The following is a 27,617-nucleotide window of genomic DNA, read 5'->3' as shown; positions in this document are numbered from 1 at the left end:
TGTTTAAGATGACATAATAACCACCAGAAAATAGCCTCAAATTAAAGTAATAAATGACAAGAAATGGTTCTAGGCTGCAATTACACAGTTTTAGACCCATAAAATTTATACAGCCAAACTTTAATGGGGATAACCGCCAAACCAGCAGTTCAGTGATCTCTGTAACGAGTTTGAAAGGGAAACAGTGTTGGCTGGAGACTAATGATAATACAGGGGGGTGTTGATCTCCCGCAGCGGCGGGGAGGAGCTGAGGAGCGTCACGCAGGTCTGAGTGACGCCGCTGCTGCTGGGGAGCTGTCCCGCCAAGCGGTGCTGAAACCGCAGAGCCAGAGAGAGAGGGGGGGGGGGGGGGGGGGTAGAGAGAGAGAGATAGGGGGGGATAGAGAGAGATAGTGTGTGAGAGAGAGAGAAAGAGAGAGGGGGGTAGAGAAAGAGAGACATGCACACAATGAAAGAGAGAGAGAGGATAGAGAGGAGAGTGAGGAGAGAGGTTGGTAGAGAGTATGTGTGTAAGAGAGAGATAGAGAGAGAGAGGGAGAGAAAGAGAAAGAGAATAAAGAGAGATAGAGAAAGAGAGACACAGAGAGAAAGATCGAGTGAGGGAGAGAGAGAGAGGTTGATAGAGAGTGTGTGTGAGAGAGAGAGGATACAGATAGAGTGAGAGAGGGAGAATAGAGAGAGAGGGAGAGAGAGGTTGGTAGAGAGTGTGTTATAGAGAGAAAGAGTGAGAGGATAGAGATAGATAGAGAGAGTGAGAGAGGGAGGGAAGAGGGAGATTGGTAGAGAGAGAGTGAACGAACAAATACGAGAGAGAGAGAGAGAGATAGAGAGCAAGGGAGGGAGAGAGAGAGACTCCAGCACCAGTCCTGCCACACAAAACCTGAGCGGGAAAGCAGACCCTGCAGCTCCATGCTTGGATTTTAAGCCGTATCTCTTCTGAAAGCTGCTGCTGGTGACGATGGGCAGGGATTGAGATGAACTGTGCTGGAAGTGCAGGCAGCCAACCTCCCAGGAAGATGTGAAGAGAGATGTGAAGTACCCTGCACATAAAGCAGAAGCTGAACCTACACGTTCGCCTTGTGATAAAGATGATAAAGATGCAGCGACAGGAGAACAAGCCTGCAGAAGTGCTGGAAACTAGGGGAGGACATCGGGCACTTTACTAGCCTGCACAGAGTGGAGTGGACTAGTGGACTGGACCTGAGCTGGCTGTGATTTTTTAAACCTGGAGAACCTGGAGGATCCTTAGGCTACTCAACATGCTGATGATACAGAAAGACTAAAAATATGACAATTTATGTGGCAAGAGTTTTTGTCTTACTTATGTTAGATCATTACTTTCTTAATATGCCATCATTTGCCATTGTCGTGGGACCTGGAAAGTTGCTCCTGGCTTCTTAGCATTGTTTTATTTTTCCTTTGAATGAATCCCATGGCTTCTGACACCTGCTTACATTTACACAATCCATATCTACTGGGGATGAATATTGGATAAAGTCATACATGTGTCTTCTGTGGATGAAAAAGATCAATGAGCTTTCAGCGATGAAGCCAAGTTAGAGTGATCAAAAGGACTACTACCAAAAAGGATACCTACTTGGAGATACACTTATACTTTTCTTCTATAGTTTCCAGATTTACCATAGTACAAACTTTCATAAAGAAACCTGACAGTCACCAGCATCACTGGGCAGCATCAGCATCCGCTTCTTACAGTAGTTTTTAACTCAAGTGGTGGATGCTGATTTTCCACCCGGCATGCTGAAGGGCCGCTGCTGTGTTCTCTTCAGTGACCTGAAGCTGCTCCTGCTCAGGCCACAGGCCTCCCAGGTCCCCCAGGCTCAACAGACGCCTCCTGTGCTCAGCCCCATGAGCGGACCACCAGACACACGCCGTGAAAGCGAAGGCAACCAGTGCTCCTGCGCCGCCAACAACAACAACACCAGCTTCCGGCTCCAGCACTGGAGTGTCCCCTCCACAGAGTGTCCTGTGGGGCCAGAGACACAGAAGCCCACAGCAGCTGAGGACTTCTCCAAAAGGGACAAACACGACGAGCGCTTCTCCTTCATCAGTTACGCTGAGGGCGTACCTGTGTGCAGGATATGCTTCCAAGGACCAGAGCAGGTAGGGACACACCTATAGAGCTGAGACAGTTGCTCTGATTTTTGATATGGCTATAGTAATGAAAAAAAAGTCCAGTACGAGATACCTTATCCACTATCACTGTGGTCTTATCCCTCTATGGCATGAATTTTATTATTTTTTGGAGAAAAAAAAATATTGCACTTTATATTTATTATATCACTATAATAATTATATCACTTTTTGGAAGCTGGGGGTTCCCTGTTATTGGATCAATCATAATTAGTTTGTTGCTTCAAGGCAACAATATTCCAAAGGGTACTTTAATTTAAGGTTATCTGTATATATGCATGACATATTTGGGAGAAAACAAGCAATTTATACAAATATATACATTTTAAAATAAAACTATTGTGAAAAATGTAATGCACATGTTCATGTTTTAGTTATTTCAATTTAATAACTAATAATCCAATTAATAATCTCATATGGTTTTGATTCCTGAAAGTATTGCATCTCCCCCTTTTACACCTATTCTTAATGTGACATTCTGAGACTGTGACATGAATGTGTAATGATCATAAAAGAGTTATTTTGCCTGAGGGCAACACAATGCCAAAGAGGGTTAAAACACATCAAAAAGGTTCCCAAATGGATCTTGGGCTAAGCATATGTTTCTACACTGTTTATAAAAATGGCCTATTAGAAGTTCATCATTGGAAGCCATAGCTTCATTTAGATGTTTCCAGTAACAGGTTGGAGGCATTTTGGCTCATTCCTCTATCCTTAGTGGGCTTCCTTGTATAAATTGTTTTTGTTGGTCCTTTCACAACCTTTGTATTGGGTTAAGGACTTATTTGGAATATTTGTAGATACACACATTAGTTTTTTTACAGTTTTCGTTCTTCAGATCATAGTACAAAAGTTTCTGCACCCTGTTTGTGAGACATTGCTTTCAGTAACTAGTGTAAATTCCTTGAGGAGCAATAACTTTAATAAATGTTTTCAGAGGCTGGTAATCAGTCCTGCACAATGTGTTGGAGGGATTGTGGCTTATTTCTCCTAACAAAACTTTAAGAATGTCTTTGTAGGCTTTGCTTATGTGGGTATGGTCATTGTCTTGTTGCATGACCCACTTGGGTTTAAGTTTCAGTTCGTGGACAGACACCTGTAGTTGTTGCTAGTATAATCCTGACTTCAAGGGTCCTTCAATAATGGCAATTTTTCTTGGAAATGAGGAAGCAAAGCAGTCAATAATGCAAACCATATTGGTTAACAGTTGGGATGAGGTTCTTATACAGTATGTTTGAGTGTAGTGTTCGGTTTTCACTACAACAAAAAGTGCTATTTTGGATTTATCTGTTCTCCAGTAGGCTTTTATTTAACTGTGGGATATTGATTAAACATTAGAAAAGCAACAGGGTGTTCTTTTTAGGGAGTAGTAGCTTCATCAATCCTATTGTTCTATGCACACTATAATTGTTCATTGTTTATCTGAAGGTGGACTCTTGACATTGCTTAGTACATGATATGCCTTTATGTCTTTAAGACGTTAACATTTTGTCATTTGTGATTTCCTGTCATATTATTCACAGTTCCACTCTTCCCTTTGTATATAATCTGCTTTACAATAGATTTACCTTGTCCAGTGGGTTTTCTGAGATCCTCAGCGATGTTTATTTGAGGCATGGCACACTTCCATAAACCTGTCTAGTGAAGACCAGTCTGGAATAATGAAGAATAATGGGCCTGTTAAACTCACAGCTCATTGCCTGATCCTCTTGACTGACTTTAATTGAAATAAAATGAATTTAATATAGATTTGCATACTTATTCTAAGAAAGATATATAGTGTTTTTTTTACATGTAAATACATGTAAAATTATCTTATTTTGACATTTTTTGGTTCTTTGGCATAGACAATAGTTATTTACTAGCTGAATAATTGGTTAAATATATTTGAGATAATTAATGGATTTATGGATGCCCTTTAGACTGTAAAGGGTAAGCACTAAAAATCATGATTGTATTCAGAAAATTGTTTTGTCCTTAAATTGTCCCTTAACTATTTTCATATATTTTTAATGGGAATCCACACATCCTAAATGACACAATTCCAGCTATCTATACTGAATGGATTCAGACAGCTTTATGTTGGGCTGTCCATTTCCTTTTCTATCATATATATATATATATATATATATATATATATATATATTAGTTTTTTAGTGATTTAGCACCAACATACATGTCTGAATGTCTTACATAATATGTATAGAATCATGGTTTAGGGCCATTAAATGTTGGCATGTTCCAAAAGTACAAAAACAGGACCACATGGAACACTTTTTGCATCTATGTACCAATACACTGGAACACTACTGACATATATTTATCAGGCACCCACCATTAACAGCTTTTAAAACATATTAATTTAGATTTTAATAGCATTTTAATATAAATGATCTGGTTATTTAAGAAAATAAATCTGTAGGTCTTTTATGTATTTAATTTTATTATAATTTTGTGCACTTTGTGCTGCATTCTCTGTATAAAAAAGTGCTTTATAAATTAAATTAATAAATAGTTTCTGGTTTGAATGAACAGTGTTATAAGGAAAATATTCACATAGTGAGTAAGGAGCATCTTTAAAGTTAAAAAAGATTCAAAGATTCTTCACACTCATACATCTCATTTACAATAGCACAGTATCTCCTTCAAGAACCTTCATCTAAAATGTTCTTCATGAAACCAGCAGTGGTCACCAATCTGCTTTTAATATCTATCAATTTGCAGGTTTTAGCTCAATCCAATTACAGCCTTTAGACAGGCGTGATTAGCTGAATGAGGTGTGTTAAATTTGGGATGTGATGAAAAAAAAAACCTGCAGGAAGGTGGAGCTCCAGGTGGAGGGCTGAAGCCACTGTTTTATGGCATTCCTCCAAAGAACTCAGTTTGACACCTTTATTTTGGGCCACACACACACACATGTCTCTCCCATGAGTCATTCAGCAGTCAGCGTGAATACATTACATTAAAGCTTTAAAATCATCTGAAGGAGAGGTTCTTCACCTCCATTTAAAACACAGACACTTTCAGAAAGGCTCAAGGCTTGACTGCGCTTAGAGGTTTGTGACTTTGAACAGAACAGCAGCTTTTGTGTGTCGGTTCCTGTTACCTGAGCGGAGGTTTCACCTGAACAGAGTGAGAGGAACCTGACCCCACTCAGAGCTGAGGGTTACTATACTCCTGATGTTACATAAGACAGCATTTTTTATACAATGACAAATGTGGCAGTGACTTTCCGAAACGAACAGAATCCTGCATTCTTATATAAATCATCAATATAATCAATATAAAGTACCTTTTATGTCTGCAGTATTAATCAGCTTTCATACAAATATTGTTAAACAATTTTCTTTCAAGATTTACTCAGAATAAACACATTTTTACACATGTAGAGAGAGGAATGTTTTTATTCAGTATATACACTAAATACAGATGTGTGTGTATGGGGGCGTTGCCATGTCTAATAATATTCTATCACTGTTTTAATGATATTTTCTTAAAATTTTTAAATAATTTATACTTTTCATAAAAATATCAAACTATGTAAATGTGACCAAGAATTACCTGTTGACCTTGTCATCAATGACATCACAATCAAGTTCTGAACATTGATACAAAATCAATGATTGAACTAATTGAGAAGTTAATTCACGTTTCGGTTGAAGAGAATTCACACCATTGTAGCTATTTTTAAAAATCCTGATGTAACATGAATGACACTTGTATTTTAACATTTTGTTCTAGAAATGGTGTTAGAACATTTCATTAAAGCATTTAAATTGATAAAATGGTTGTAAGTAAGTAAGTAAGTGAAATTTATTTATATAGCACCTTTCACAGACAGAAGTCACAAAGTGCTTTACAAAATAATTCATGTTACACAATCTAAAATAGACAAACATAACAAAACATATAGATAAGATAAAAGACCATAAAATACAAGACAGTGAACCTGATACATTATCCAAAAGCCTGCTTAAAAAGATAAGTCTTTAAACGCTTTTTAAAAGATTCCACTGAATCGGCAACTCTTAAAGAGTTTGCTAGTGTATTCCATAATTTAGGAGCTACAACCTCAAATGCTCGATCCCCACGGTTGAAACAGACGTGTAGAAGAAAAATGAAACACTTTTATAAGGAGTGAGTTTTATCTCCAGCACTAACCCAGCACTCCTACATCCTTTGAACAAAGACACATAATCACACATTCAAACACTGTTCTTTTGTGCTCTCAGGATGTTCAGAATGTGTCACTTCATGGGCTTCATGAGTTAAAGTGAAGGACAGAGTTCTGTAACAAAATCTTGTAAAGGATGTGTGACACTTACATCCCTATTGGCTATTTTTGGTTAATACAAATAATTTTAATTTATTTACATTATTTATAATATTGTCTCCATATTTAGCTCAGGTAAAGCTTAAGATGTTCACCCTGTCGTGATAAAATATCAATTAGAATGTATCTTTGAAACAGAACAAGATTATCATGAATATTTAAACATATTTACAACTCTAGGTAAACCATGTGTTCATTAAAATTCCAAATTTAGGTAAAATTTTCCACCCTATTATTTAAAAGTAAAACAAATAATTAAAAAATCAATTTAAGATCTTAAAAATATGATGAATACTCACAGTATTCTCAGTATACATACATAATATTCGGTACCACTTTAAAATAAGACTACCTTTATAAAGGGTTTATAAATGGTTTACAATTAGTTTATTAATGGATTCTAATTAGGTTGTAAATGCCTTAAAATTCATTAATAATCAGTAATAACACATACATAGAAAGGGCAACAGTGACCTGTTGTTTGCCAAACAGTGAACCCACAGTCATCTATATTGTTGCCCTTTCTACATATGTGTTGTAACTGATTATTAATGATTTTTAAGGCATTACAACCTAATTAACAACCATTAATAAACTAATTGTAAACCATTTATAAACCCTTTATAAAGGTAGTCTTATTTTAAAGTGGCACCCAATATTCTGATAATGACCATCTATTTCACCCTTCTATCAGAACCCACTGAAACGGGTCAGGTGTAGCATCTCCCCTTCAGATTCTCAACAGCTGATTTATGCACACCTCTATAAATCAAACTGCAGCCGCGTCTGTCTAACCCTTGCATCACTGTTTCATTAAGCAATCAAGTAGGGCACCCGCATGATGCACACTTCAAACCAGTCATTTTCCTCTGTCTCCTCCTATTACGGAATTGCAACCTGAAGCACCTGGGATGTGTTATTTAGGAGCCTCACCAAATTGCTGCTGTTAGAGCTGTGAATACAAATGGGAGCAAGTCTAGCTCACATAAGAGAATCCCACAGATATTAAAGTCAACTAGAAATGACTACCAAGCTAACAATTTTTGGTTCCCAGAACGTCCCCCCAGGGCAGCTGGTGAGACCAAACTGGAGGTAGTTTGAAGGAAAGAGGGGAAATGAAAGAGCATCTAAAAGCAGCAAAGCTGTATAAGTGGAGGTCTTATTAAAACAGGTAGAAGATTTTGATTGGTCGAGATATGAGTGATGTGCATGAGTGATGTCTCCTTTGCACTGGTAGCTTCCACTTGTATGAATCTTCCCTGATAGTTAGCTGTAGCCGTATCCAGATGGGATTAGTTTCTCAGGGGGTCCTGGGGTAATTTTCTCTTTTATAGGGGGGCCCTCTGTGATTTAATTCCTGTCCAGATTGACCATGTGAGTGTTTTTTCTCAGACGTCCTCTGAGAAAATTACAGGCTGAATTACCTACTGTTTTTTGCTGAACTCTGTAGTCGGTGGTTCTACAGTAATTTTAGTCCTGTCTGGACTCACATCTCTGAGTTTCGTCTTCTCGTGTTTAATTAAAAATAGCTATTTGTTCACTGCCGTGCACTGTAATTACACTTTGGGCGTGCGTTTTCACAGAGATTCACATAAACACAACAGCGAGTGGAAATGGAGGAGCTACTGAACGTGATGTCAAAAGCCTAAAAACTCACTGGTCCTTCTGTTTTTTTTTCAATTGCAGTCCAGACGCAAGAGTTTTATCACTGAGTAGAAGTCCCCCTGAGAAACTAATCTCGTCCAGATAGGGCTTACGTTTGGCATTGCAAAAACAAAACAGCTTGGCGCTCGAATCCCAAATCATATTGCTTAGCATCAGCAGCTGGAGTCTGAGAGAGGTGGGGATCTGGCTACCCCAGAGACTGTAAAAAAAGATGGACGCCGTGTCTCTGTTCCCATTCATTCAATGAAAATGAAGCCAAAATCTTCCGCCATGTTGGCGATCCCGAAACCCAAGTCTGCACAGTAGAGTCCAGAGGAGGGAGAAAGACTGTGGATAGCAGCCTACTCATTTAAATAACTCCGCCCCTGAGAGCTGACTGTCTGTTATTGGTCCCACCCATAACCAGCCCTTTTACAATAACCACACCTTTTTTGAACAGAGCTGAATAACGTTTTAAAAAAGAGTTCTGTGGGGATATAAAAATTTAACAATATAAGCAGAGGTTACACTAGCTGTTGCATTTAAATAAAGAAGGTAGAATTACAGTATATTAGAAAAAAACGTGATTGAAAGTTGCCTGTTTTGCCATTGAAACCTATGGGGGTGGGTGGGGTTACACAGCTTTCTGAAACCGAACAGCAGGGGGCGCCCGACCTGTGGTGGCTTCACTTTTGAGAGACGATGCTCTGTCCAGCTATATACAGTCTATGGGCTACCCAGTGATGTTGCATATTGGTGACAGTTGGCAATGAAAGATGAGGTCTCTGACTTTATATGTGTCAGAGAAGGCATGTGCTGTTCTTAACCCTCATAAGGTTGGAGGCATTTCTAGTGATGGAGGAGTTCATATGGACCCAGATTGTATAATTGGCCTCCAAATCATAGAGAAAATGTTGTAAAATTAGAAAATAAATAATCTTGTCCACTACAATACTTTTTCTCTAACAGGATTATGAGACAGCTTATGAGAAATCATTATCATACCAGCTGTTGTCTTTTCTTGTTCAAAGTGATAGAATGGAATTGAATGTGTTAAAAAATAATGAACTGAAACAGAGCATTCACATAGAGGATATTCCCAGTGGAACACTTGGGTGTTTGCACATTTCTCTCACACAGTCTTGTCCCTTTTGCTTTATACAGGCGTGATTCACTGATTCACCACCCAGAAGAGACAGTCAGTACAGCGCTATTTAGTGTAGAGGAGTAGACTTATTTAGAAATATTTCATACAGTGCAATGTGTTTGATATCTAATTTTCTGCACAAAAGGATGATTAAAAATGATTCAAATGATTTAATTACCCTGATATTCTATAATCATGGAATAGCTGTATTTAAATGAATCATGAAGTGTTTTCTTCATGGAAATACCCACGTGAATATAGGTTGTGAGGTGTTTTTTATTGTGAGAAAGGTTGGCTCACACTGGCTCATGTGTGCTCATGACAAGGTGATGTAAATGAAACATAAGAGTTTGAGTGAGGCCTAATTTTTGAAGTTGTGTAGACATTTAACATTCCTCGATCTACAGTGTCATATTTGCTAAGGTCTGAGAAGTTTTGCATGTGTCTTCTACATGCATATGTGTAATTGCACAGTCATGCTTCACTCCTGGTAACACTGTCTTCTGAGATGTACACCTCACATCTCTGTTCTGTATTGTTTGGTAGCAAATCAAATTACTATAATTTGTCATTATCACAGTTATCACAGAATTACTGCATGCTGGGAAACTGAGGTTTGCTTCTTTAGTTTAGAATGAGAGATGTTAGGCTAATGTTGCTAAAAAACACTGGACTTAATCTGCCATCAATTACATTTATATTAAAATATATATTTTTTTTCTTTGCACTGACAAATGTATGTTGTTAAGGTGATAGCATGATTTACTAAAAAAAAAAAAGATTCTCTGCCAAACTGAGTGGAAGATTAAGTCTACCATAATAGCTAGTCTTTAGCTAGATTTTTTTTTAAAAAGCATAATAATGCATTTACACACACTCAGGCATTGGAATTTGAATATAAAAATGTAAAATATTCTAAATAAATCAAACTTACAGTCATTACAGGCTTTCCTCGCTAATTAAACACAATGTGCAGTATTGTGGGGTAAACAAAATTTTCTTTAAATATTTACATAGCTTTAGAGCTATATCAGAAGGGTTATATGCATGTCTAAAACCCATTTGGGTGCAAAAGCACTATTTTAAATATGATACAGAAAGGCGATACAGGGCTCACCTAACACAGATTTTAAACAGGTAACCATGTTTTGAGAAATAATAAAGCAGACAGCTTTTAATGCATGTGATGAGCAGAAACCCAATTTTCCAGAACATATATTCCACACAGTGTATTTTGTATGCTGTGGTTTATATAAGGTGTGCTCTGGTTATTACTGTACATTCACAAAGCCAGAGAGAGCTTGTATCCACTTCAGCCTTCACAATAACACGAGGCTGCATTCCACTCTACTGCCACATTAAATTCCCATCACTCTGCCCTCTGCCCTCCTCACAAAGCAGCCATGGAAAAATCTATTTATTTCAGCACAGCTCAGGGCTCTTCTCTTGTAGGCCTTTTGTTGTAACGCACATCTGTGTACCATTAAGAGTCAAAAGCTGCCCTTTCCTGAGATATCTTTCTTTTGTCGCGTTTGACAGATGCAATTCATATTTTTCCTTTGAAGTGGCAGGAGCATGGCCGAGGAGTGACATTGATTTACAGACCAAACAGACCAATATTTTACAGAGATCTGAAATATGCAGGACAGGGCTGGCCAGACTGTAGCCCCGGGGCCCAAGATTTCTTGTCTGACCCTAGAGATAACATTTAATTTGACACATGGTACTGTAATTACATCAGGATTGATTTTTCTTGCTGTACTGTGGCCGTTTGAGCTCTAAGTGGGAGATTTGTTGGCCGATTCTTGGAACTATATAGGTGAAATGTGGGGAAAGACTAGTAAAAGTAAAAGTTTATTAGCTCAGTTAAACAGCAGTATTACAATAAATTAAAATAAAATTAATAAAAACATACAGATAGTAGTGATTTTACATCACTGTGCCCTTAAAAACATCCGCAAAGCTCTCCTCATGAGAGTCTAGTATTATTTATAGTTACATCGTATCAGCATCTGCTTTGTTAATCAGTGCTTAATGAGGTTAAATTAGGTGAGCTGGTGATGGACTTAAACAAACAACACCTCAGGGGTGCTGGGTGGGGGGCGTCCAGGGGAAATCTGGAACCATCACAGTTTGGTCTTTAAACTAGCTCTGAACAAATTTTTAACTAAAGGCTTTTCTTGAAAATTAGAAATTCCTGTTCCTTTTTACTGTATTTATGTTTAGCTGCATCTGTTCCAGTGTGATCTGGAGCTTTAATAGTCAAGTGTAATGAACAACTGTAAGATTCATATTAGATTCATATCTAAAAAAGAGTTAATAACAGTAAACAGGATGTACAGTGTGTTGTTTAAGACAGCTTTGACATATATACTTTTACCCATACTCTACTTAGTAATCAAACGTTAAAATGTAAAAAAAAAAAAAAAAAAAAAAAACGTTAAATTGATCAAAACAGAGATTATTAGTCTACATTTGTGCTTCAGAGGAACTCAGGCTGAATATACTATTGGAGGATGATTACTTAGAGCTTAAAAGGAGAAGGAGCCAAAAAAGTGTTTCAAATCATGGTGCTGAAGTCATGAAGGTCCTGCCCTGTACTTAAGTATTGCAAAGTGAATGTACATATATTGTGTTATGTAGTTTAGTCTAAAGCAGCAGGTGTGAACGGTTTCACCTGGAGCAAAGGACCAAAATTTGGTCTGACACACAGTTAAGGCAGGCTATTATCACTTAGAGCAGGGAACCGGTGTTGACGCATGCATACGTCTCACGCAGCAGTTATGGTACAACAGATTATGCTGGCAATTCCTAGAACTGTAACTGTTCATTAACCTTTATTTATAACCATTGGTTAATTAAGGTGGGCTACATTTTGAATGGGCTCCCATTCTAAACACTTCTGCACACACACACACACACACAATAATACTATTTATATTAATGACTTCAATCACTTATATTATATAAATATTTGTTTATAATTTGTTAAAGGACTAGGTGTCACAATCTTTAATGTTTGCACCATTTGCATTATGGCTACTTGATTTTTTTAAAATAGAACATTTTAATGTGCTGAGTTTAACTAAGAGGTTTAATAGAGAAAAAATGCTAGTGGAAATGCAACAGGGAAACATGCCATCAGCTGTGTGTATGTGTGCGCACGAGAGAGTAAGAGAAAGAGAGACAGAGAGAGCATCTGAGAGTGTTCAGCACAGCGATGTAGGTTGATAGGTAGCTTGCTGGATTAGCATTATTACAGCAAAACAGCTCGAGCGGCCACGAGCGCGCTCACACAGACAAACTCATCTTTACCCTTAGTTAATAAGGTGTCTGACTGAAGCACAAAGCTAGGTGAGGCTGGGGGGGATGATTGAGTTAAAATGAATTAATAAAAAAAATAACGAGGCCAATCAGTGGGCCCTAATCATTGCATGGGCCCCAAAGCTGCAGCCTAGAGTAGTCTGTACGTTCATCCGCCCCTGTTTATAACCAGAAATAAAGGAATCTGAGTAGTATTTGTGCTCATTCTGCTGCTTGACGCTTTTGCACATGAAGAGGAGTGGAATTCTGGCAGGGATGGAGAATTTGGCACAACACCTGGAGAGGAATCTCAGCGAATTGGCAACATTCAGCCCACGCAGGTGATGATGACAAAACATATGAAGTTCTTTTAAACATTGACCACTCTGGTCTAGACTTTCAGTTGTGAAAACAGCATTAAAATGTGCAGATTAGGAGGACTTCTAGAGCCAGTTTGAGGAATGACTGAGGATTAAAAGACAGAGTACCTCTCTGAATTATTTGCTTCTTTTGAATCTACTGTATGTTACTGAGTTGGTCAGTTGGCTAGGTGCTGTGTCTTCTTCATCTGCATTTACATAGGCATGGAGCTCATATCTGACTTCAATCTAACACCCACAAGCATCTGAAAATTCAAATGAGGCCTGCAGATTGTGATCACGCTGCACTGGAACACATTTACAGTAAACAGCGTCTATAAGATACACTTTCCTTCAAGTTCAGCTGAAGTTCTGAGCCTTTGCTTGCGACTCTGCTGGGTAATGAGTTTGACTCATGCTAAATCATAAATTAAAGCACTGCAGCAGCGGCGGTGAAGGGACCTGCACTTTGAATGAGACGCTGGAGATTCTACTGTTTGCATTATGAGTTAGCACACACCTCGTCTCGTCTCAGAAACGGCTCCGAGCAGACCTGCACCGAAAGCTCTCTTACTTGCTGTAGGCCATTAACTAACTTGTCAGGGACATTTCATGGTGAGACTGAGCGAGAGTATGCAGAGCAGATTGTCGCTGTTGTAATGAGAGTCTGATTGCTGCTGCTCATTCTCTGCCCCGAGCACATGGAGGTGGATTAGCCTGGGTGTCTGGCTGAGTTCCCTTTCTCCCCCTGGGCTGCCTCATTCCCATTGGTCACTTCAGCTCTCCTCACGCACTCCTGCCAAGTTTCTCCAACAGCGTCCATCTGCAGAAGGGCCTGTTCCTGTACTCGCACTTGCTCCCAGTTTACTGCAACTCCAGTATCCACCCAACATTCCTGTAATGATCCTTAACTTAGATGTGTGTAGGATCTGTACATCATGTGGATATTTATAAAATGTTAAAAGTTTTCTTCACATAGAAAACAGTTCAATACCAAAAGTGTGCTGTGACCACACCCCAATACACCACCTGAAGGTGTAGGTCTTAAAAAAGGACCTGTTTAGGTATATAGTGTTTATGATTATCTTACCTAAATCTAAATTAAGAAAATATGAAAATATAATAAAAAAACATTTCACGTTATTAGGATTTTCCGTGATAAGTGATGATCTAAAAAAACAATTAATAATTGCATGTGATCGTGTAGAAAATGTGCAAACAAGTGAAAAATATTATTGACTAGTTTAAAAAATCTCTTAAAACAAAATGTGGCCATGAAAAAAAGTCATTATGTTAAAAAACACAATCACACAGAGCAAAATGTGGCCATAAAAACACAGGTCAAAAGCGTGACCCTGAAAAATCATGGTCACAATGAATAAAACTTAAAATATCACAGGGGAAGACATTTCATGCAATGGAAAAGATATCACATGTAAAAATTATAACATGTGATATGAAAAAAAAACATGATCAAAGTGAATAAAATGTGATTGCATTAAAAAAGATGAAAAAGATTACATGGGACACAATGTGACCTTAAAGGTCACCTTCCGTTGTTTTTTCTTTCATTTTAAAATGTCTAGTTGTGGTCTCTAGTATGAATGAATGACATGTGAGCCGTTTTTGTAAAAAAAAAGTGCTCAGGTGTCTCTGTATAGCTCTTTTTTAATGGACTGTTTTAGGGGTGTGTCCAAAATGACCGGATTCCAGCTTTGCTCATGAATATTCATACATGCAAACAGCATGCAAATATCTCTCCTCTGATTGGCTAGGAGCACTGCGACGCCCCTCCACCGCTCTGCCGCTCACTGCCTCCCACCTCCTAACTGATGAGCGGTGATGTTGCGTCGCTTCAGCTCCGCCTCTGGGAGTTTCTCGAGCCAAGGTGGGCTGGTCTGTGAGTTTCTGCCTACGTAGGCAGAAAGATAATTCAAAATTCACCCGTTTTTCGGAGGGGGGGAGGGGGGATTTCTTTGCTTAGCTCCTGCAGACAATGGGGGCTGCAAAACAGTTTAATGTGCAGATGTACACATTCAACTCGGAGAGACCTACTGTATTCCACAAAAAACAAGAAAAATCGGATTTTCGCGGAAGGTGAGCTTTAAGAAAAGGGAATTAATGGTAAATTGAACATAATAAAAAGCTTAATCACATGAAAGTAATTGTAGTAAATGTGGAAAAAACATGATTGTATTTGTTAAATTATGCCAAAATATGCCAACTTTCAAGATGGTGGCTATATTTTTAGGGTATTCAGATATGTCATTTTCACTTTAATTTCTTTACCCTTTTGTTTCTGAAATAAAAGGGTTTTCAGAGAGGGCTCTGAGGGTTCCAGCAGTCTAAGGTGCTGCTACTATGATTAGAAGATTGCCGGTTCATATCCTGCAGCTTGCCATCAGCTACCAGAGCCCTGAGAGAGCACAATTGGCCTTGCTCTCTCTGGGTGGGTAGATGGCACTCTCTCCCCACATCACTCCAAAGGGCTGATGTCCACAGCATGAGGCATCTGTGAGCTGATGTAACGGAACCGAGTTGCTGCGCTTTCCTCCGAGCGTGCTGTGATGCTACTCAGCAATGCTGCATTAGCAGCAGTTTGAAAAGAGGTGGTGGCTAACGTCACATATATCGGAGAAAGCATGTGCTAGTCTTTACCCTCCTGGTGTTGGGGCACCATTAGTGATAGTGCGGGTGTTATTGAGTGGGTTGGGTAATTGGGCGTGTAAATTGGAAAGAAAATGGGATAAAAAATTGTAATGAAATTTTATTGGTTGAAGTTTCAATTGTCCCTATTCAGGGTTTAAAAAAATATTCAATAGTCAACATTAACATTTGAACTCAGATGGTGGAAATTTGGGGGTGCCTTACCAACCCAACAAGTTCAGGATCCAACATGGCTGAACCACACATCACCAGTTGCAACAGCAGTAGCACTATACTGTTTATTATCACTTCTATTCATTCTGTCCCAACAAATCAGACATACCAACAAAACTGTCCACTTTCTTACATTTGATATGTTTTTATTTTGTTTAGATGTGCAACATATTAAATAATGTGTTAATTAATTAATTCAAGAATTAACTGGTACTACTAACCTGGGATAATTAAACATGTTAAAAATAAGACATATTTTGGTTGGATTTGCCATTAAAAACAGGTTCCCAGAAAACATAATTCCCAGATCCGTCATTCCACTTCTGAGGTAAATAGAACGTAGCATAATTACCACACAAAGCTAGTTGGTTGAGTTTTATCTACACTTGTGGGCTCAGCAAGTCGGGAACAAATTGAGAGGCACAAATAAGACACCAGGGAGCAATAAACCGTAGTCCACAATAGTCCACCTGGACTATCCACTGGAGTGTGACAGTTAAACAGGCCTCTACATCAATATTTAAAACGCTCTATGGTGCAATAGGGTGAAATGTAATAGATGAAACTGGAGTGCTGACCAGCATCCGAAGTATCTTATGACCCTATTTCTTATTAGTCTGTGTTAAAACGATGCATCCATCCATTTTTCTTTCAAACGATTCGAACACCAACAACCAGTTTCTATCTGTGGCTCTAAAATTTCTGGTAAGAAATGGAGCCACAGCTCTACCCACTCCGTGCCTCTCTCCCTGAGAGCAGAGCAGAGGGAGAGCACACTGTGTATTTGAGTGTTCATGTTGCTCAGTGTGAAGGTGGAGCGTTTGGACTGAGATGACCACTCCAACTGTGCAGCACCTGTTCCTGAGACTGCTCTCCACTCAGAGCGCTCTGCCAGAGGAGCCTGGAGATTTCAGCCTGATCCCTGTTTCTATAACACTGTCGTTTACAAACTATACACACAGCAGAGCTGCTCCATATGCCTGCACTGCCCTGTTACATGTAACAGCATATTTCCAAAAGATACACAGTATTGATATGTTGTGCTTGTGCTAGTTTTAAAATAGACACATACAGCCGTGCAAAAGGGTGTAAAATGCTCACAGGATACGAAAAAAACTATGGATATACTTCAGGAGAATCAGTCACAGAAGAATCATTCTTCTTCCTTAAAAACGTGTGTTAAAGAAACAATTAAATGGTTTTTCACACAAACAGCTCTGGAACCCATTTATAGGTATATGTTTGGGTAAATTCCAAATAAAAATAGTGTCAATTATTTATATAGGCATTTATTTGCAGAAAATGAGAAATGGCTGAAATAACGCAAAGAAAACAAGTTCATATTTTTGGAAGTTTTAAAAGTTCAGAAATCAATATTTGGTGTAATAACCCTGGTTATTAATCACAGTGTTTAATGCATCTTGGCATGTTCTCCTCCACCAGTCTTACACACTGCTTTTGGATAACTTTATACCACTCCTGGTGTGAAAATTTAAGCAGTTCAGCTTGGTTTGGCGGCTTGTGATCATCCATCTTCCTCTTCCTCTTGGTTTTCAATTCAGTAAAATTCAAAGAAACTCATCATTTTAAAGTGGTCTCTTATTTTTTTTCCAGAGCTGTATCTGATTTTGCTAGTTTGTATTATGACATGAAACATTATTGATTAGTACCAGAAAAGAGTATTTCCAGAATAAAACACATTGCTTTGGCACTGCTTAAGTGGTTATCACTCACAAGCAATTGTTAGTCTGCTTATAAATGGTTGCTACAGTATGTGGTTACTCTAGTGTTGCTGGGTGGTTGCTATGGTATACCAAAGTGGCAGTTATGGTATTTCAGGTACACTGTCAGATAAAAGGGTACTAGAATGGAAAAGTACATTTCCCCTAAATGGGAAATGTACTCTCAGGCCCAACTGTTCCTCAAACATAAGGAAAAACAACTGGAAATGAATATAATAAAATAATATATTTCTCTTAAATAGGGTGCCCCACTGCCCTGCAAATTATTAGCTTTTGTTGTAGTTGTAGTGGGTGTGTTAAAGCATTCTCTAAAATGTGTTGGACATGGAGTGCCAGCACCAGGATTGAAAAACACTGCCAAGTCTTGACTGTTTTCTCGAAAACACAAAGATAAATTGCTTAAACTAAAATATAGGATAAATGAATGTCTAAATACAATACTTATACTTTTTTTTTGTGTGTGTGTGTGTGTCTTTCAGGGAGAACTGCTTAGTCCATGTCGTTGTAGTGGTTCAGTCCGCAGTACCCACCAGCCCTGTCTCATTAAGTGGATCAGTGAGAGAGGCTCCTGGACGTGCGAGCTCTGCTACTATAAGTACCAGGTCATTGCCATCAGCACCAAGAACCCACTGCAGGTGAGCTGCTGTTTTCACCTGCTATAACAGTTGAAGATTAGTGTGCACTATTTGTCCAAATGTCTGTGGAAAACTGCTGATACAGAAGTAAATATGTGAAGCTCACAGCCTTGAGTCTTCTGGGTAGGCTGTATGATAGATGCTGGAGTACTGCTGTGTCAATTTGATTGCATTCAGCCTTGACAGCATTATGAAGCTCGTCTGTTTATTTTAGGTTATCTGTCTAGGATCACAAAAGCACTGCAGTTCATTTTGAAGCTACTGAATTGAGCTCCACGGTTTAATACTGGGGGCCTCTATACCTTTATGGCTGGAACGGGAATGGTGGGAATGGTGGCTTCTTAAAGAGTTCCACTAAAGTAGCTGAATACATACATTTTAAAAAGGTATCTAGATACTTTTGGACTTTTGTTGAAACAAATGGACCTCAATACATCTAATGACTGTATATAAATATGCACCATTTAGTTTATTTATCTTCTGTTTTATATAAATGAAGCCAAAATATTTACCATTTTGTCAAATTTGCCAATTTGCCAAATTTGCATAATTATTTGGTAGACCAAGTGTGTCTCAGACTGACTTCACAGCCTGAGAGCTCAGAAGCAAAGCATATTTTTCCTAGAAACACAGTTTGTCCGGTAATTGTAATGTTTCAACAGTAAAAGTTCATTTTAGCTATTAAACACAAATTATTTAAATTTCCATCAAATTACTGTACCAGAGCTCGACTCCTAAGAACCCGCAACCAACTGTGAAAGGGTCAGCATGAACCAGTTAAAACAATTAAAAGAAGATTTGAGTGTTGCCAGGGACTGAGTACTGTATATTCTGAGAGTCAGCATGTTCAGTTCAGCATGTTTAAACTACACTAATATTAGCTGTTTGGGTCCTTTCTAGCCTGTTCACTTGTTTCCTAAGTGCAGCATTCTTATCATATAGCAGTGCATTGAAAAAAAAGTTAAACATATGGGGATATGCGAATACATAAAGTGGAGCTACACATTATACTGGAACCGGTTGGCAGTGCTATAACTGTGGTGGCTTTATGTTTGAAAGACATACTGCTTATAACTCACTAGATCTGATTATTTCAGCAGGAACATTTTTAGATCCATGAGTTTAAGTATAGGTATAATGTCTAGGTTTAGATTAATTAGATTAAATTTAGGTATAATGGTGATTCTCCACTAAAAAAGCATGGCAATGCAACACTTTCTTTCTCTCTGTTTTTTTAAGTGGCAGGCCATCTCTCTAACAGTAATAGAGAAGGTCCAGATTGCGGCAGCCATCTTGGGCTCACTCTTTCTCATCGCCAGCATATCCTGGCTGGTTTGGTCTTCGCTCAGCCCCTCGGCCAAGTGGCAGCGGCAGGACCTGCTCTTCCAGATCTGCTACGGCATGTACGGCTTCATGGACGTGGTCTGCATAGGTGAGTTCTATGGTCTATACATTTGGGCAAATACATTAACATTCATGGCATTTAGCTGATGTTCTTTTCCAGAGCGACTTACAAGGTCATTCCTATTACAGAAGTGAGTCAGTGTTGGGTTAGGAGTCTTGCCCATGGACTGTTCAGAAAAGCCTAAAATATCTTTTTTTTATATGAAAGGCTTAACCCTGCCTCTACTGACATCACATCCAATCAATTGGATGATTGGATGTGATGTCAGTAGAGGCAGGGTTAGACCACCAACAGAACTATACAAGCTCTCACATAAAAAACAGAAATCTCAGGCTTTCCTCAACATCTTGTCAGCATGATCAAGAGATCTGGAAGAGGGTGTTTTTTTTTTTTTTTGGCTTAATTTGTCTCTTTAATAAGTTCTCTGGTGTGTGTGTGTGCTGGCTGTGAAATGAACTGACTAAATGAGATTGGGGTTTAAGTTCAGCTGTTCTCAGCACAGTTTGGGTATGAAATGTGGGGCAGAGAGAAAGTAGGCAGTCTAATTACCCTGAGAGGGGGGGGTAATATGCACAGGATATCGTAACATTACTGTTCTTTAAAGGACCATTAACAACTATATTTTCTAGTAGTAACTTCATCAGGATTTATTATCAGATATTAAGGAAACATGTTAAGCTTACGCACTGTCATATTTACATCATAGTAATTTGTGTGGCTTGTAGTTTCCGATCCTGCTCACCTGCAATCCCCCAGTCCAATTTTTCCACACCCGGGGTTACCAGGTATAGAACACAACAGCACACAAACAATGTGCTGCAGCCATGGAAAGGGGTGAGCTGGCTATTTTTCTCTGGAACAGGTCATCACTAAGCTTCAGTAAGGTTTGTTGACCAAGTGCAAGCAATAAAAACGTTTCAAATGTATACATTCACTGATCGGTTTACAGAGTAATACTCATCGTATTTTTGCCACCGTGTGTCAGTCTAGATCACTAAGGATCACTTATTTAAATTCCAAAAAAAATGCTGTTTGCCAGAGCCACAGTCAGAGTTCGAGAAAGCTCCCATGCGGTGGGTTGATAGCATCAATTGCAGCTCGAAAAGTGTCAGTGCCTGGCATTGCTATTGATAGAAGGTTTTTTTTTTTTAGAAAAGGAGATTGGCTAACTGGCATGCCAAATTATTATATTATATTAAGAAATATTATTATTTTACTTATTTTTAGATTTAAATTGAAGTTTTGGAAGCAGAAATAACAAGAAAGCTTAAGGATCTGAGTAACTGTGTAGATATTACACATTTCCCTTTATCTAAAATACCCTTATAGAACTTTACCCTTGTGAAACTACTAATTAATTCATTAAGTACAATAACATTTAGATTATTTTATATGCCTTTTTGTTTAATTGTGTTTTCTGTCATGGGAAAGCAAACCCAAACCCAAAGGAAATGATCATTAAAACATAAGCATAACAAAGACTCCGGCAGAACCTAATTGGTATAACCTCAGCGTCATGATTGAACAGACTCACTCGAATGATTCTGGGCTATCGGTGTAAATTAGATATGGGCCCTCAGGTCTCCAGGCTCTTCATATATTCTGCTCAAGCCAAACAGAAATTTAACGGAATACTAAATATGCATAAATCCACAAACTCCAGGACATACAGAGAAAGAGGGAGAAAAAAAGAGAAACTGAGAAAAAAAGAGAAAGAGAGAGAGAACAGCATAGGTTTAATTTGTCAGGAAGCCCCTGAACACGACACTGCGCTGATCATTAGCAGCAGGCTAATTCTCCGGTTAGAAGGAAGGGAGGTGAGAGGAGAGGGGGATGACAGTATGAGTGGAGGGATGAGCAGAGGAGTGCTGAACTATCTGCAGTGATGTGACTGGCTTTGGATGGTTAATGCCACTCTGCTGGGATGAACGTGGCAGCCTGCAGGCGCTCTGCAGAAAAAGGCCAAGCTGGCACGGGTGAATGTGTCAACTCGGACAGCTCTCAGAGAAAAGCACGGAAATAATCTTCACTGCTGTACCGGAGAGTGTAGAGGAAATTGGATCAGCAGGTGTAGATTATAATTAGATTAAAATATTCTTAGATTATACTTTTTCACTAAACTGAAAGGGCCTAACTCCTATGTATAAAATTTGTTTTGTTTTTTGCCTTGAGGCACAATGAGTGATGGTTGCATTGGTTTAGTCTGTAAGAGATATAAGATCTATATGTATAAGGTTTTAAAAACTCCATATTATCCTTGTAAACAAATCAGGCTAAACTAATGAATCAGTAAACTGTAATATCACAGAAATCATGAACTAAAAAATAAGCGGTTTGATATATATTAATATAGACAGTATGGACTGTGTTTTTAAACAGCAGCAGAAATACCATAGTAGAAAATCTTTACTTAGAAAATTGAGGAAAATACTTATAATTTTTAAGGTACCTCATTTTTCGCACTATAAGGCACACTTAAAATTTTCCAAAAAATTTAAAGTATGCTTTATAATTTGGTGCGCCTTATGTATAAATTATACCAGTCAGGTTGCAGAGGTGGAAAGTATTAATTAAAAATAAATAAATAAATAATAATAAAAAAAATTGGCACGGATGCTTGCGCGTGGAATAACGAGGCAATAACGTCCTCATGCAATGCAAAATGTGCCCCGCCGGACAGAGCTGTTCAGCTTTCAAAACTTCCACATCAAACCTGCGAAAGCATGTGGTGTAAGTACTTTTATCATTAAACATTGTGCTTAAATGTAAAAAAAAACCTGTAAATAGCAGTTAAAGCATAGCAATGGCAAGTTAAAAAATAATAATAAACTGCAAAACTATAAAATTACAGTTAATAGTCACCTATATTATAATTACTTTTTAATAGTAAAGAAAAAATGGATTATAGAAACCTTTGCCACTTGTTTTATGGGGTGGTCTGAACAAATACTGCCTGAAATGTCCTAATTATTATGTGGAATAACAGTTCATTAAAAACAATTTAATTTATGATTTGTTTTTACTTTTTTTACATCAAATAATTAAAAGTTACTATGTAACTTTTACTCAAAGTACATTTTAAATTGAGTACATTTTACTTTTACTCGAGTAGATTTTTAGATGGGTACTTTTACTTGTACTTGAGTAGAATTTTAGCAAAGTAAAGGTACTTTTTCCACCCCTGTCAGGTTGTAAGGGGCAGTAAAGCCACTCCGCTGAAGTACAGCGTTATACAGGAGTTTCAGTTCAGTCTCTTTAGCTCGAGACTCGAGCAGTAATAGCATTAGCCGCAGTGCTAGATTATTCGCCACTCAGAGGTGAGTATACCAGACTATAGTCTGCGTGTTAACTATGCTAAAACAAGATACGGGGGATGAACCACTAGCTGATTGCACTTTGGCTTACCGGAACACTCAGGGTTTCACAGTGTAGCGCTAACCGCTGCTAAACGTGGCTAGTAGTGCTGCTAACCGAGCTTCTGCTAACCACGCTGTTGAAAATACTGAAAATAGAATACTGAAATAGAATAAACCTGCCCACAACAACTATAAAATAATTAATTCTGCCCATTTACAATACCACAACATTATACACCATCAAAAAAGTACATGTAAACATTACAATTTTGTGTATGTATTTACTATTTGACATTTCCTCAAGTATATTATTTTTGACAGCTGCACTTTTTACCTCTTTGCCTGATTCTATAGATGACAGGTTTTAAGCACGGCTTTAACTTCTCATTCTCTAACAACTGTGCGTCTTATTCTGGGATACCTGAGATGAGATATCGCAGATCTTTCATTTTAGATCTCTCACTGTGATTCAACCCAGCGGTGAACCTGTTTTTTCCCCAAGCTACTGCATTTCCCCCCTCCTGTTTGTTTTTTCGTGCATTGCCTTGGTCTCAGAAATCTACATCTCACAATCTGGTCTAGGTGTCTGTGCTGTGCACAGTGTGTACTCAATCTCGTTAAGCTGCACACTACTGAACCAGCACTGAATCGTGCCTTTTATTTGAGGGGTATTGTTTTTGCTGCCATGCATTCACATCAGTCTGCCAGCTGGTTGGAATGAGAGTGTGAGTTTAGAGGAGTTTTATTCCTCTGGTCTTGGGATTTTTACTCATATTCAGTCATGGAAAAATCTTTTGTGTATAAAATGGAGCGTGTTGAACAATCTTTAGTAAACAGGTCCTGACCGCAACTGCTAACAAGCTTAATTATAAGCTAATAAGCTGAATTATTTACAGCACATTCGCTGCATTTGGAAGACGCTCTTATCCAGAGTGACTTGCAGTGTAATCGTGTTACGGGGGCAGGTGTGAAGGTAATCTAAGAAGTCTTTCCCAAGGACCCTTACTGGCAGAGGCAGATACAGGCTGATTGAAGGGCAGGGGTGAAAACATAAAAAACACACTTTTTCTACTGGAAAGACAGACAAGCACTGCTAGATAGACACATATTACGCCACATCATCGAAATTCCTTGATCTAGAGGGCACCCCAATGTAATTATTGGAAGAAGGGGTACCCTTGTGGGCACTTTTTCCCAAAAGAAGGGCAGCTAATGGAGCACATTTTCTATTTTTGGCATGTTTTTTAAATCACAGGGGCACAGTGGAAAAAGCAGACTCTGATAGTCCTTGAGCAGCTCCTTAACTCCAGCAACAAGATCCAAAAGCTTGTTTTTAAAACTGTCATTTTATGTAGCAGTTCTGAGTGCACATGTGCTCTGAATTCTGAAGAGGAATTTTGTGGATTTCCTCATTGGTAGCCACCAGGAGTTTCCTGTGTCTGTACCTTTATGTTAAATTAATGTAAAATGTAGCAAAAGAAGATTTTGTAGTGATCTTGCCTTATCTGTATAATGAGTTTAATGTGGAAGATAACGAGCTAAGCGAGGAGTTATGCAGAGAAGCGTCTGAACAGCAGGGAGGCGGAGGAGAAGAAAGAAGAAAATGTCAATAATAGGCTTAATAGGTAGATATGACACACAGGGTATTAAAACTTTGGTAGAACAGTGCAGTATGTGCAGATGGTGCAATCAGCCAATACACTATCTACAGAGCAAACGTGCAATTAAATATACAATAAAGTGACTTGGTGTGCAAATACAAAGCTTCCTATATGTATATGTACATATGCATATCCATCCAATCTATCGTTTGGATGAGTGAATGTCCACGTAGTGTGACTGGATTTAACTCAGTCTGTAGCAACATCCCATACCAAATGAGAGGAGTTAAAAAGCCTGATGGCTCTGGGGATAAAGGATCTCCTCAATCTGTGTGTTGAGCAGTTCTGTGAGTAACAGCAGCCTACCACTGAACACACTCCTCTTCTGCTTTATGATGATGTGTAGCGGACAACCAATTCAGTTTCTGATCAGATTATAAATTGGAGTATAAAAGGAGAGATGAATGTAAGTGTACTTATTTCAGTGAAATACTAACAAAGAGATAGAGTTTGTGAGATAGTGGGTGATGTTGGGTTATGCCTGACTTGGGTGACATTTTTATGTTTTAATCAATATAATAATTTTTTTGTAACAACAAAAAGTAATTAAATACCAAATTAATACAATTTCCTTAATAAATCTTTGTTACATTGATCTGCCTCAACTTTTTAATAGTACAGCTAAGCATGTCGTGTTTTAGTTTTTTGCATAACCTTATTTTCCGATTCATATTTAAACTTTATTTATTCTAACAAACAACTAGTTTTTCATTGTGGAGAAAGGTAGGGGAGACCAAGGACAGTTGTAATATGGGATGGTTGTAACCCCTAGATAGCTAGAGTCACTGTGCAAAAATGGAGCCACATAGACAGTTTTCACCAAAATTGTTTTTCATCAGATGTATTTTTTTGGATATTGTACTGAGATCAACTGTCTAAGAATCGACACAAGTATTATTAGAATCACTGTTTGTTGTTATGTTGAATATAGACTAACATATAGACTAACATATGTCAAACTAGCTTTTAGGTAGTTGATGCACAGTAGTTTAGAATACAGCAAATTGGCTATTCCAGTATAAATGTTTTTATTTATTTATTTATTTATAAAAATAAAAATAAATCACAAAAAGTCTTACAACTGTCACTGGTCTCCCCTACATTCCAGACTGTTGATTGGTAAATTACAGTGTATAACCCTCTTTTCTTTTGTGTCCCCTCAGCCTTGATAGTCCACGAGGGCCCTTCTGTGTTCCGCATTTTTCATCGCTGGCAGGCTGTGAATCAGAAGTGGAAAGTATTGAACTATGACAAGAAGAGGGACAGTGAGGAGCTGAAGGCCAGTGAAAGTGAGTGGACTCTCTCTCTAATGCAGGAGCAGCCCGGAGCGGCCGTATCGCCGGCCACCTCCTCTCTACTGGCTGCTGCCGCGGCGGTGTCCCCGGATACACCGAACGCAGCAGCGGCATCAGCGGCAGCACAGGACTCTGCACACAGTCACGGCAATGGAGCAGTCGTGTCTGACCATCACTGTCCTTACAACTTCCTCTATCTTCTCAGCCACCTTCGGCCCCACGAGCTGCGTAGCCAGCCCAGCAATACCAGCAGCAGCAGCAGCAGCCACCAGCCCAGAGAACTGGTCATGAGAGTAACCACAGTGTGAGCAAAGGCCTTATAACTGTACTGTCAAATAAAAATAAGAAAAGCACAAACCGGTGATAAATATTTATCATACACAACCGCAGGCCTTGTCTACAAGGAACAAAAGCACAATGCAGTCTCTGTTTGGAGTGCTTGCTTTAATGGGATGAAGTGGTTCTGCTCTGAATTGTGTGGATAAAAAGGGTAGAACATAAGGAAGTGGTGCAGCTACAATGGTACAATGGTAATGGGATACAATATAATATAATATAAAATACAATACTCTATTTGCAGCAGACAAAAGAGTTTCCTATCTACACTCATCGTCAAAGAAATACTGGGTTGAAAAATAATAGCACCCAGACAGAAACCAGATTCCAATGCTGTATGAAAAAAATATTTATTGCAGATTTAGGCTGGTATGGACAACTCTTGGTCATGTTTATTCATTTACATCTACAGAAGTAATGTGTAACAAGTGTAATGCAACATGCAGTCTCGGTATGGAGTTAGAGAGGTTCCTAATGGCGTCCTGATCACTCAGTTCCTGGAGATTTTTGTAGTAAAGATGTAGGATTGTTGAAAGAACGTCCAGAAGCATCCCACACATTTTCAATTAGGGGTAATTCTGAAGGTACAGGTGGTCAAGGCAAGCTCTTGCGATGGCAGCAGTATGTGTATTAGTATTCACTTGTTATTGAATAGTGCACCATAGTGTGCATTCTAAAAAAGGTAGGGCCAATGGTTGCAGGAATTCATTAACATAACGTTGGACTGTCAGACATGGATTTGTTGGTTGTCTCCATCTAAACAAAAGCATAACTCATCACTGAAGATGACCCACTCTGTGAAACGACACATCTCCATGACTACCCACCAAGTTTCATTCCAGCTGGTGGGTGCAACTTTGTGTGCAGTATTTCTTTGACGATAAGTGTATCTTTCTAATCTTTCCAGATGTGTCTCTCAATCAGCCTTCCACACAATTACCTTAATGTTTAACCTGTTTAGCTCTTCAGGAAAAGTCCAGTTGCTGAGCATCTCAGGAGCTTCTGAGAGAGCAGGTCCACAATCACACATCTCCTATACTGACAGTTGGTATCCTACAGTTCTACAGCACAAACCTTCTCAGTCAGAAACAACTATATGCTCTCCTGCTGTTTTTTTTATCACATAAGTCAAAATAAAATTAATGGTCTGAAGAGGACTCTTGTCTAACATTTGTAGTGTTTTTCTTTTTTTTAAGACATTGCTGTCTCAGTCATATGAGTTGCCATTAAGTGCTTACTACTGTACGTCAGATGTTTCCATTTTCCATTTTCCACTGTTTACTATGGTGTTTCTGAGATGATTTTTGTGTTGTTGCCATTTCATACCAAGTGAAAAAAAGCAAATAAATTCATATACGCGATGAAAA

At 38.5% G+C, this 27,617-nt stretch overlaps 1 protein-coding gene across 1 annotated transcript; it reads left to right on the top strand.

Moving 5' to 3' along the window:
- The first annotated feature begins 392 nt into the window (after positions 1-392).
- Positions 393-27,617, top strand: marchf4 (membrane associated ring-CH-type finger 4). Its single transcript, XM_007230432.3, has 4 exons — positions 393-2,124; positions 18,042-18,197; positions 19,437-19,629; positions 25,783-27,617. The coding sequence occupies exons 1-4, from the start codon at positions 1,759-1,761 to the stop codon at positions 26,220-26,222; spliced, it is 1,155 nt and encodes a 384-aa protein (XP_007230494.2). The 5' UTR covers positions 393-1,758; the 3' UTR covers positions 26,223-27,617.

The sequence above is a fragment of the Astyanax mexicanus genome, chromosome 11, assembly GCF_023375975.1.
Source record: "Astyanax mexicanus isolate ESR-SI-001 chromosome 11, AstMex3_surface, whole genome shotgun sequence".
Lineage (NCBI taxonomy): Eukaryota > Metazoa > Chordata > Actinopteri > Characiformes > Acestrorhamphidae > Astyanax > Astyanax mexicanus.
This window is presented reverse-complemented; position numbering and strand designations above follow the sequence as displayed.